At 31.9% G+C, this 13,501-nt stretch overlaps 2 protein-coding genes across 4 annotated transcripts in view; one reads left to right on the top strand and one right to left on the bottom strand.

The window, feature by feature from the left end:
• LOC124364882 (CCR4-NOT transcription complex subunit 4) overlaps positions 1-3,163 on the top strand; it is a 98,728-nt gene extending 95,565 nt beyond the window's left edge. For all 3 annotated transcript variants that reach the window (XM_046820691.1, XM_046820682.1, XM_046820700.1), the window contains exon 10: positions 3,020-3,163. In XM_046820691.1, coding sequence (XP_046676647.1) covers positions 3,020-3,147 — 128 coding nt within the window. In that variant the 3' untranslated portion in view covers positions 3,148-3,163. The remainder of the gene's footprint in view (positions 1-3,019) is intronic.
• A 2,133-nt stretch (positions 3,164-5,296) lies between these two features.
• Positions 5,297-11,980, bottom strand: LOC124364909. Its single transcript, XM_046820720.1, has 2 exons — positions 11,787-11,980; positions 5,297-5,454 (listed from the first exon to the last, which is right to left on the bottom strand). The coding sequence occupies exons 1-2, from the start codon at positions 11,963-11,965 to the stop codon at positions 5,313-5,315; spliced, it is 321 nt and encodes a 106-aa protein (XP_046676676.1). The 5' UTR covers positions 11,966-11,980; the 3' UTR covers positions 5,297-5,312.
• Positions 11,981-13,501: the final 1,521 nt, after the last annotated feature.

Raw genomic sequence — 13,501 nt, 5'->3', positions numbered from 1 at the left:
CTAACATCCACTACTCAAGATTTCACTATGTACACAAAACAAAAGTTTCAAAATAGCCATATTATTCCAAATGTAATAAGTTTTACAAATATATACACTTTGTTTATATTTAAACTAAAAAACCTAACTATAACATTGAAAAAATCACAAGTATATACACAATTTTTTCCCTGTGTTTACTCTAAATCACTGCTTTGTGATGCCTTTCCTTTTCTCCCAGGCCTAAGGGGTCTCCAGGAATGTTCTAATAAGTGGAAACATTCCCTGTGCACACCTGTATTACAGCCAGGACACCAAAATCTGCTTCAGTCTTTTTTATGCTTTAGCAAACTGTGCACCGGCGTAATTTGACCCTAGCTTGAAAGTTCATTAGGGTCCGGTTCGTACTCTTCATCACTGCCACTTGAACAATCAAGAAGTGAAATGTCTGAAGGTAGGCCTATATCAGGAGCTTCAATGTCACTTATATCGTTTTTACTAGATATATATTCATCTAAAAATCCAGAATTTCACTAGAATGTTCCAAAGTATCGTGATCCATGTTTGTAAAATCACGCAACACCGCAGTCAGCTGTCAGCGGTAAACACTTTTGTAACATATCGTCAAAACAAAGTATGACGTAATGCACTGCCTCCACAATTATGCATTGTCGCAATTATATGTAATATAACAAATCTTCATCTTTCAAATGATACCGAATTTGACTATTATGCTGTCATTTTAATATGAATATAAAACAAAGTGCTGTTATATAGTTGCGGGCGCGACTTTGCCCTTCATAATAGGCATTAATTAGTCGCGGCCGTGACGAAAAGCTCTCGGAGGGTTAATGTAAATTAAAAACAGCAAAGGGCCCAATACTGACCCTTGGGGAACTCTACGTGTAATAGTCTTCCAAGTTGAAATGTGTGCTTCCATTGATTCATCTTTGTATGTGATTCTCTGTTTCCTGTCAGATAAATAGGAGCTTAGCCATTCGTAGACTTTTCCACGTGTCATAATAATCAAGTTTGTAATAAGAGTAAATTATGTTCCACGAATGCTTTTGTCAGGTCACATAAAATTGAAGCAGTTTGATGCTTTTTATCAATGGAATTTAATACTGAGTCCAATAAATTGTAAACCGCAGTTACTGTGGAAGATTTTTTAATGAAGCCAAATTGATATAAAACTTTATATTCTTCTAAATGTTTCAAAATACGAATTGTCATTATTTTTTCAAGAAATTTTTTAAAACAGGTAAAATCTTTTTCACCCTTTTTAAAGAGTGGTTTTATTATAGAAAGTTGTAGTTCCTCCGGAAAAATCCCCGTCTGAAAAGATACATTTGTTAAACCGGCCAATGGAGCAGAAATCTCAAAAACAGACTGTTTAATGACAAGAGATTAGAATGTTATCCTACCCAACCGAGTTTGTATTTTTAAGGCTCATTATAATTCTCTGAACTTCCTCCAGGTTAGATGGGAACAAAAACATTATTGGATACATTTTTCTCCAAAGTTTTGCAGAGGATAAAACATCTGTTTTTAAATCTTTTCCAACACTTACAAAAAAATGTATTGAACGAATTTGTAATTTCACTAGGTTTAACGATTTTTTCCTGTTTGCTATCAAAGTTACATTATTGAATTGATTTCCGGTCCGCAACAGGGGCCAACAGGGTTAAATTAAAGTGATTTCAAAAGGTGCAATGGGTTGCGATCACTGAACATCCACTCGAAAAGTAGGCCTCAAATGCACGGTCCTCACTGTTCCAACGCATGATGGCGACTGAACTGTGCCAGGACAAAGCTTTATAGCCCCACCTCTCGAACGAGACAGCTAGCGCTCCGTTATGACATCAATCAACTAAATGGCACACTTTTAAAAAAAGGAAGTTATGCTGCCCCACCCTGTATTATGTTGTGTCCAGTTACAGCTCTAAAGTGCACTATCTCCATCCATCTTGTCTGATGTCAACATTTTTGTACTGTAACTGATGTAACATAACGTCAACAAGGGTGAATGCTGCTATCCAGCCTTAGATTATAGAAGATCAAAGTCACATATTTTTCTATAATTAATTACTTACAATCACTGTGTGTTGGTTGTGCTACCATATTTGTCATTCAACTAGGAGTGATTGTATGGAAACAGATTGGAAGATTATTCACCCAACTACTACTTGAAACTAATTGAGAGATATTATTATAGACGAGTGTTGACTAAAATTTCAAAACAGAAAAACAAGGAAATAAGCATTTAAATAGGTGAAGAAAGCCTGATGCGATTGAGCAAATATGAATCACTGCACTGAATTTGAGCCATTTTTAAATCGTTTAAACTATTCTTTTATGTTGGTCTCTATTAGATAATCATCACATGAGAATTCCAAACCATTTTAGTACAAGCCGAATTATGTAATGAAAGATATTTGTAGTGTAATGGAATATGACATTAGTCTAGTACTGAACCAACAAAGGAGCTTCAATATTTTTAGCTGTAAGTATAAATACCTGTTTGGAACAATTATTTTCTCAAAATCCTGAGGAAAGGATACTTTCTGGAGGAGTCTTGTAATTTATAATCTATATAGTAAGTGTCCACTGTAATAAATCTGGATTAATGGTCAAATTGACTGTACAAGATTGATCAGAATCAATGATCATAACATAAAATTAATTTTGAACAATATTCCTTCATCATGAAAACTGTAAATTTGCATTCCCAATATTTATCTGACTTAACTGAGAGCTCATGTGTCATCATATAAAATTCAGCATTTTTTATTTATTTCTCATAAAACAATACAAGCTTGCATTTACTGTGTTCCCTATTATAAATTGTCCCTGGAAACCACACAAGATGTACTTTAATGCTGGTTTTTAAAAATAGATTTTTTTGTATAACAGGAAATTTCTATGTCCTGTAATAAAAAACAGTATAGAGCTTCTTAACAATTTTATTTTAAAAATTGAAGAAACTATTTTAAGTATCTATTCTTTCTTAAAATTTGAAAGAAAATTTCCCCTGTTTCAGAGTCACTTTTGACGGGAAGGCACAGAGCAGCTACCCTGTTGGAACCAGATAATAATTCTTTCTTTTCTTCTAACTTTTCCAAAGTAAATTCTGGACTCAACACAGGGAGTGAGTATTCACAAAATTAAGTTCAATATTTAAAACAATGATATAGCCATTATAAGAATTATAGTATCTGTTGAAACCAAATTCTTATGAAATTTATAGTCAGTGGTTCATTTAACTCTTTTTGAACCACATTCACATCAGGGTGTGACTTTACAGGAACAAATTTATTAAAGTAAAATTATTTTACAATTGGACAATTCATTTTGCCTCATAACAAAATCTTTATAAATCAAATAGATTTAATTGAAATTTTCTAAGAATCTTTACTTACCTCCTAAGACTTGCTAAGAGAGGCTAGAAATTTGAAGACCTAACTATCTTTCGGACAAAAACATTTGTAGAGAAATAGTTTTGAAAAGATTTCAATTTAAGCGTAGAATTCTTTTCTGAACATAGTCAGTCAGTCACGAACATTCACCATAAACTATAAAATTTATGCTAGAAATCATTATCAACATGTTTTACATTCCAATCATATTATTGACTCTGTGTGATTCCTGTGGATATCCTATCTTACAGGTACAATTTAGTGATGTCACTGTTGAAGCTCGTGTGTTAGGATGTGTGAAATGTTGCCTCAGAGATGTTTGTGATATTACAATGGCCTGTATATATTTATATCTCTTCCAATCTATTTAATATCTGTCCTTTGCGGCCGTGAAGCAATATTTCCTTATTATCTGCTATGCTTTTTTTTAACAATGATTGTAATTATTTAGATTTTAAGCAAATGTAGTCTTTCTGTATTCAGGAACACATGCAGGCCACATTGACACAGTAACTAGACTGAATATGTCTCACTTAATAACTGTAAAACAATAAGAGATGACATGGTAAAACCAACGATAGACATGGTAAAACCAACGATAGGTATTCCCAGAACTTCTTAATCAGCTTCGGTCAGACAAAACAAAACCTAATAAATGCTGTGTTAATTATGGTTGTTGATGTTCTTGTAATAACTTGTTTTATGATTTTTGGGGTGGGGGGGGGGGGGGGTGGGGGGGGGGGGGGGTGGGGGGGGGGGGGGGTGGGGGGGGGGGGGGGTGGGGGGGGGGGGGGGTGGGGGGGGGGGGGGATTTTATTTGATTTTATTTTTATTATTTCAACGGCAAATCAACCCATTTCCAACAAGTAAGGTTGCAATTTTTATCTACAGTGCATAACAAGTGACCAGAATCGGTTGACCAAAGAAATTAATTAGTACACTAAACAAACAACAATTAGAATATGCAACCAGTAAACAAAACAATAGATGACATTATATGAAACAACTAAGATTATGCAAATTGTAAAGATGCATAACAAAGAAAGTCTAAATAGATAACCAATTAATAGTGTAACAATAAATAGAGATAAATGTAATAACAATAACAAAGAAATATTAACAAGAACAATGCCAAAACCAAGAAAATAGCAACTATGACGTAGGTATCAGTTTTCAAAACAAATAAGTTAACCTGTGTGATAATAAAATAAAAAGACCGCACACAAGAAATAGATGACACCAAGATCAATGCATAACAAGGAGATAAACTATGAATGTATCAATTTTAATTAATATAAAGGGCAACTGTGAGAACAAGTAACCTAATAATTAATACTGCTTAACAAGAAACAAACAAAGACAATAACGTGATTATTTTGTTTAAATATGTAAAATAACTTCCACCATTACATGTTTTTACATGTGTGCATGCTACCATGTGGTACTGTTTTACCATCAAATACAAATATATTATCATATGCCTTTTAATTTCATTAATGTCTAAAAATTATTCAAAAACCAGCCATAATTAATTGGGTGGTATGAAATAAAAGTGCCTAAGTTAATCGGTAAAAATGATATGATAAACCAGGTGGGGATTGGAAACACAACAGCATCATTAACTCTATAAACCAAACTATTGGCAGTTGGGCTGATGCAATTAGAAACTTTGGCAGTTATAAAATAATTATCTATTTGCCTTTAATCTATCGATTGTAAACTACTATACTCTATAAGCTCATTTTATGGCTGCAAAAGTCGTATGTCAATTGAATAATTGAAACCGGATTTATTACAACCTAGAAATTCGTTTGTTTCGATTAAATATCATGGAAAATACTTATGTGGTCGAAATGTTAAAAAGAACTGTTGAATCACCTCAGTTCTCACATAAGACAAATATTGACAGTGACTGTATTACCTGTACGTGGAATGCCAAGTCCGAAGGCATTCATGTGGTTCGGGGTGGATGTGAAGCCAGGGGGAGGAAGCCGAGTACGAGGAGATATAGATGAGCCGATCCGCAGCCCATCTACAAGTTTTTGTACACGTGCTTATCCTGAACAAAGACAAACACTTGAGATAAGTTATGCGATTTTCAAATTTTAACAGCTTTTTAAAATAAGCTAAAATTAACAAAAAGAAGCTTATTTTTTCATATTATTTATTACAAATGTTTAAGGTAAAAAGGTGCATGCAAAATAACTCCTATCTTTATTAATAGATGGATATTTTAGCTGGAACTCTCCTGCACTAGTAACTCCCATCTTTATTATTAAATAGATGGATATTTTAGCTGGAATTCTCCTGCACTAGTAACTCCCCATCTTTATTATTAATAGATGGGTATTTTAGCTGGAATTCTCCTCCACTAGTAACTCCTATCTTTATTATTAATAGATGGAATATTTTAGCTGGAATTCTCCCACACTAATATAAAACGTATCTTCTGGACGTAAATTATGTTTTAAATATACAGTATCCACACTTTAAAAGTAATGAAATTGCTCATTCTTACAAAATAATATCAATTACAGAATTTGTATCAATGTGGTCACTCCCAAATCCAACATTAAAAAAATACACAGAAAAGGCTTTTGTGTATCTGTATATCTGTAGTGCACAGAAAGTTGTTCAGTCATATAAAAATTTAAAAATAATGTTTTATTTCATAAAATTTTTTTCCAGATAATTTCCTTGTCTGAAAGTTTTACGTAGATATTCTTGACATTATGTTACATAATACATAGCTAAGAGACTAATAAAAGTTCCTAGACAAATTCAAAGACAAACAATTTAACCTTGACAACAAACATTGATTGATCATTGAGTAGTAATTAAATATGACTTACGAGCAAATATATCAAAATCACTTAAAAAGAGCAAAAGCAAACTATAAAAAATATTTGTTACACACTTAACTTTGAACCCTTGAAGTTTGGAAGGCCACTACACTACAAGGCTCACCTTTAATGACACCACAGTTGTCATGTCAACTCAAGCAGGCCATGTGTAGTGGCTGGCCAAATATATATATTTGTTTACAAGGGTCGATTGCTATATTCTGGTACTGTAATATGGTATGGTAAACTGAAAATGGTTTGATTGTAAAAATGTTTTATGTTGTTTACTAATACTTCAATTCAGGCCTCGAATATTATCAAATTTTTAGCGAAGTTTTTTATGAATAAAGAAAGTGGTTACTGTGATGATGATACTCACAGCAATGCTAACAATTGGATGGATAAACAATGTGTTGGTTAGCAGCACTTCCAAATCTTTCACACTCACCTAAAAGTTCCAACTGTCTGTGTACGTGTGTGAATTATACGAGGTAGGTCCAGAATATAAGATACATTTCAATTTATTGCCGCTGCAGCGCTGCGATCGCAGTTCCGCACATTTGCGGTAGATGATATGTATCAAGGAGAAGAAACGTGAGATCATTGTCAGCCACATACGCTTTGTTGTGCTTGTTTACAATGTCGGTGTTGATTAAAAATCCTGCCACTTGTGAAATCAGATCTGTGATTCATTTTCTGAATGCTAGGCAAGTGAAACCAATTGAAATTTACTGGCAAATTTACGAATAAAATGCGATGAGTGATTCAATGGTGAGAAGATGGTTTTGAACAGTTCAATGAAAGACATAGTAAAGTGCACGATGAAGAACGAAGTGGGCGTCCATTTTTGGTTACAGAAGAACTGGTTCACACGATTGATGACAAGATCCAGGAAAAACGCAAGTTTACAATTATTACTTTAATTATTTACTGTATTTTAATATATATTATAAAACTAATAATTATTCATACTTTATTTTACATAAGCAGATGTTTCTTAGGATTTGTATTTTTTGTTACCTAGGCTATTGTGAATTGACACTTTATATTGGCCAATGTTAGACATAAATTATTAAATATTAAACAAAATCATATTTTTATTAACCCTTTCAGGGCTAGGACCAAATATGAGATGTTGCAAAATTTTTTCACATATCATATCCCCTTGTGACTAGTCAAAAGTGCCAGGCTAAAATTGGCGATTTTGCAGTCTCTTAGATTAAAATTTATAAACTTTTCATAAACATTAGAGAATGACCTAAAAGTTGCACCAAATTACTCGTATAGATATATACTATCAACAAAAAAAATATATAGATAGTAGTTTTAAGTAATTTAAAATTTAAAAAAATAATGTTTTAATGGATTAGATAAACAAAAATTTTATTTTGTTATTTTTTTTTGTAAATAACTAAAAAAGGAAAAATAATTTTACTGTGGGGAGCTATGTTATTATATTGTACATTTAGAAAGGAACAACCATACAAAATTTTTGTGTTATTTCTCTCATAAATAAATTTTTTATGACACATTTTGTATAAATAACGCATAATTGTACTTCGCAACATTTTATAAATGATAAAACAACTGACTCTTACACTGCAAGAAACTTAAAATAAATATTCACATTATGGATGTACCGGTAAACAGATGATTGTAGGATCCATAAACAGTTTCAATACAGTTAAAAACACTATTTACCAAGAAATATTTACACAATTTTATTTGAAATTTATTTACACTTTTTCTATTTACAAATATGCTACTTACAATTTCACTCCCGTGAGATCGCAAATTGTCAGTCATTGTAACTACTACACACAATAGCTAAGCAGGTAATTACTAACACTACTAATATTTACAACCACAAAATAAAATAATGAAGAAGAATCCAGCATACAATAGTACGATTACACTAAAGCATAAAGAATTAACAACAATAGATCGAGTCAGATGATAATGTCACGTGACAATTACGAAATAAAAATGCATAGACCTCCAAAATAAAAATTATATTCATATTAACTATCTACAAATATAGCAGGGAATAAAAAAACATAAAACTTTAATCATTTGACGTCGTATTTATTTAAGAAAACGACGAATATCAAGGAGACAATATATTGCCGCCTGGCGCTTTTCGCGTATGTCACCGACGGCAATATATTGCCGCCTGGCACTTTTCAGACACGATCTATGGCGGCAATATATTGCCGCCTGGCCCGGAAAGGGTTAATATAATACAATGACAATCCACAAATATTCAAATATGTTTGTATTCCCATAGTAGTGTAAAATACTCCTATAATGAGGAGTTTTTGCCATGTGTAAAGTGATGTGTGGCAACAGAAACGACACACTGCGCCACTATTGGCTGGAGCCCAACCATCTTCTTTGCTTTGCTACTCTCGGGTATATGGCTAGTCAGCTTTAAGAAAACAAATTATAAAAAATGAAACATAAACTAACTAAATTAACACACTTTTTGGGTATGACTAATATGAAAAATCAACCAGTCTGTGAGATAACTCAAAAACCCAAAGTTGTATGTAACGATTTCACAAGTTATCAAGTTGAAATCATTCTAATTTAGAAAACAATTTAATTTTAAACCTGACAAAAACTAATCTTAACTACATTGTAATAGAACCCATTATAGAAATTAAATACTTATTAATAAACAAAGTGATCTAGTATCTATATCAAAAGCTGAGAAAAAAAATGTTTTGAGTCTAACATAGGATAGATCACTGATAAGACATTTGGATGGACAAAATATTTTTAAAGATTAATTGAGGCGGTAGCTGCTAGAAGGGCCTATCTCAAAAAACCATGTTTTGAGAAAACTGCATTTAAATGTTTACTATTGGATGAAAGCCATTTATTTTGATAATTTATTCACTTATTATATTTTTTTATTTTACAAACAGATTTCTCTTTTATATTTACACAGTGTAACTAAGTTTAATTACTTTTATTAACCTACTACCAGCAGTAATAAAACCCTACATCGGCATGCTGTTTTGTAGCGTCACATAACGGTACAAAAGTTAAATAAAAAAATTAATTTTCTTACCTAATATTAGGGGCCTTTCTAGTTCAGGACAAAATAAAACAAAGCAATAATTTACATCAACATAATTCTTTAATAACATGGTACAACCTAAACACATTTTAATGTTAAAATTAGTGTGTCAGAATAGCGTAATAAATACTGTTCACTTTTAGTTTTTACTTTGTCTATTAAACTTAAATCGGAAGGAAATTTTTCTGCATTTCTTCTCAAAATAATCTACATAAAACCATCGGTTTTCTTCACTTACTGCAGACATAAGGGAAAGAAACATCATCTACTTTACTTTTATTAATTTGTATGGAAGATGTACGTTGAAGATCAAGATCTGCGGAGAAAGTGCGCATGTGCTGAAACTGCTCATAAACTCCTGTAGAAAATGTTTTACAGCATGATATAGTTCCAGATGGATCATACATAATCACTGAATATTTTTTGAATACTATACTTAGGTGTAGTTTCTGTAGGAATTCTTTTTCATTTCAATTGATTTTGGATTACGTAAAAAAAAGGGAGCAAGAGCTTTGTCCCAGTTTACGATTATTGATGCATCGTGAACCAGTATGAACGGAGATGGTTTATGGCGAGAAAGAACTATTCTCTCAAGGTAGTCTTTGGGATTTTCAATTATTTCATTCTGCTTGAGCTGTTTTTTTTACCAATCCAAAGTTCCTATCGCATTAATTGAAAGAGTGTCCCCTAACTGGAAATATCTGTTTAACCTTTACATTATATTTCTTTGACAACCATGAACAAAACTGTGTCATTGTGGCATTTTTATTCTGGCCGCCACACGCGTCCGACAACAGCACAACTTCTTTTATATTTTGAAGTTTGTTGAAAACCTTTTTCAAAACAATCAAAAACAAATGACGCAACAGAGTTAGCACCCTTTTTTTGACTCACCTTCAATAAACGTATAGAAATAGGATGTATCGTCATTGTGAACATGAACATTAAATAAATACAGCCATAAAAGCCTTTTAATAAAATTGGAAGTGATATTTAACTTGGGTAAGGGAAGGTTCTGGGAGTAGTCGAAACTCCAAAACTAAGACATCATTAGATTGTTTGCACTGTTTGATCAAATCTTGTTTTATTTGTTTAAACCTTTCAGCTCTTCTTTTATGAACATTATAGTCATTACGGCATGGATCGTTTTGGTTGATTTCAAGCTTTTTTTCTGACATTGAGTGCAATAGTCACACACATCCGTTTTTGGACGTTTTAGAGCAAAGTTTGTCCTTCTAAAAAATTTAAAATAGGTTTTATATTTCATTGGCAGAGCATTTCCAGTTTTTCTCCATGTAATACTCTGAAAACAACTTGTAAATGCCTATGATTGTGATAGTTTGGGTCTTCAAAATACAGCCTATTTGACTTAGTATAATGACTAGGCCTATGTGGGAATTTTCTTTAAATGTTCAGTAGCAAGTTGCCACACAGTTTTCCCCGAGGGCATTTCTTAGTATGTTTTCCTCTTCTCTCTTCAAAGGACTCCCCTGCCATCAACTTAGCCTGGATTATTCTAATCCTTTTTTTGTGATACTTGAAATATTGACAAAATAAGATTTCGACATACCTGTAACTGTTTTCCATTAAAAATTAATGTGATACTTCCAAACAGCAGATCGATCAATTTTCTTACTCTCACATTTAAACCAAACATTCAGTTTTCTTATCCTGTATTGTCATGCAACTACTCAAGTATGAATCTTGACCACTTTTACCCAAAGGATTTCCGTTTAAAATTGGTTAAAAACGTTAAGTTGTTCATCAAATGAGAACTTTTTGTAGCACTCATCATCCCTTTTGCAACAAGATTTAACTGTATTATTAACTTTAGGCGGAACATCTTTTCCCCCGAAGTGGAAGTATAACCTAGGCCTGACTGCCCGCTTTTTTGTTTCCGAACATTACGGCCCCCACTGTTCAGTGCTAACTACTTTTCTCTTTACACCTTTTGAGTTAGACTTCAAAAGAAGTTCACACACTCATTTCTTTCAGTATCTAACACCAATATAAATAAAACACTCAAATACTACTTGTAAGCTACACAATCACAATACAAAACAACAAGAAGTGAGGTTATATTGTACAGCAGAAAACACAAACACACAGCCAGCTGATGCCACCATTTGTCTATGCTAGAAGGGCCTCTCGACACATAGACGTTTAAATAGGTTTATCTTGATAACAAAGAGGAATATTTGAATGAGTGGAGATGGAGGTTATACTTAAACATATGGAGAAAAAATATAAGCGATCTCCTCAAAAAGGGCCCATCTCGAGATAGGCCTTCTAGCAGCTACCGCCTCAATTTTTATTTATACACAACTCAATACTTCCAAACCTATCCACTAATAATTAGTAATACAATTGATTAAATTTAATTTGAATATTGTTTTTGGTATTTCTGGTTGTAAGTGTTTGTAACTCAAATTACAGGAATGAATCAAAACTGAAACAACTCACCTATGGTGATTATGCTGCATTGCGAGCAGCTTAGGTTGGAAATTGTGTTGATGGTTCGGTTCCTCCTTCTCCATCATTTCTGCGAAAGCCTTTTGGGTCTCGTGGAATGGGTCAAACCCCAGATCATCATCTCTCACACACTGCCACAAAAGTTCAAATTCAAAATTGTACCTTATCATATGGTCACTTATAATAGTTTACTTTAAATTTTACTTATGTTAATGGTTCATTTGCCATCTAACCATTGTTATGTTCATAAACGTTAGAACTTTATATCTATTTTTGTTTCATTACTTTAAAATCATACGTAGAGTATTATTAATTTTGAAAGTCATATTTACAATCAAAGTTACAAGAATGGTCTTTAATACACAATAAAAATAATAATACAAAAGAATTAACTTGGTATAAGTAAAATTCTATATTTATTACTATTCAAAAGAGAATTCAAATGACACAATTTAAAGTATAAAACTTAAAGCAATGTATGAAATTAAAAAAAATTAATTTGAAAATTCAATGACAGGATGGACAGAAATGTTCACATTTATTGGTAAATTTACTGAAAGCAAGAAAATAAAATCTATTCTACCTTGTTTATACATTATAGATTTTAACTTCATAAAATCTGTTTGTTTTGATGAACATATGACATGGACAGGACAAATACAAAACTTATGTAAAAAACTCAATACTATTTTTTTTAATATGAGCTGTGTTACACACATCACAAGTTTAAAAACAAAGATGACCCTATACTATGACTATTTTTACTCAATTATGAAGTTTGGAATTACATTGTGGGGCTCTGTAGAACTAGCAGAAAAATTTTAAAAATCCAAAAAAGAATTATGAAATTTTCTTCCAGCAAAAGTTCTTGTAAAGAAAAATGTAAGAAACTGAACGTTATTTGACTCAGCAATGTTTTACAAAATAAATGTAAAGAAGTTTTAATACTTTTAATTAATTTATATCTATTTTTGTTAATTATAGCATTAATAACATAGCATTACATAACATTAACATATAATTAATTAATTCATAGCTTAAAATGGTAATACTGTTATTTATATTAGAGCTTATTATTTTTATATGTTAGCGAATCAATTTAGCTGGAATCTTGTTATTGTTAAATTGATAGTAATATTACTACTAACGATGGGAGACCGAGGAAAGAGAATTGTTGGATGTATACACTTACATTTATTTAGCAGTATTATTACTGATATCAAAGTTTGAAATTCCATTGTTTATCCTATTAATGTCTGATATCTTCATAAACTTTTATATGCAGTTTAATAATGGTGTTTAATTATCATATAATATTAGGTTATATTATGTAGCAGTGACAATATTTATTATTGTTCTATTTCTGACTATGTCATCAGTCTTGCCAGCATAGCTGGATCTTTTAAAATGCATTATGACAATAAACGTTCACTCATTCATTCAAAATATTCATAAAACTACTATCAGTTACGATCTCAACAAAAGTAATCTTTGTCCTGTTCATGAGCATCTCATTACCTTTTGAACAAAATACAGCTTTAGTTTTATTGTATTTAGAATTATACTAGTGATGGATCGACACTCGCCTTAATTCTTAGCAGTATCAAGGACACTGGATCTATGTTCATGTATCGCCTCGTGTCTGTCTACAAACGTCTACTTCTTAACAATAAATAAACATATGTTCTCAAAATTTTTTCACAATT

The sequence above is a fragment of the Homalodisca vitripennis genome, chromosome 1 (genome assembly GCF_021130785.1).
Source record: "Homalodisca vitripennis isolate AUS2020 chromosome 1, UT_GWSS_2.1, whole genome shotgun sequence".
Classification (NCBI taxonomy): domain Eukaryota; kingdom Metazoa; phylum Arthropoda; class Insecta; order Hemiptera; family Cicadellidae; genus Homalodisca; species Homalodisca vitripennis.
The sequence above is the reverse complement of the archived record's forward strand: the minus strand, read 5'-3'. Positions and strand labels throughout refer to the sequence as shown.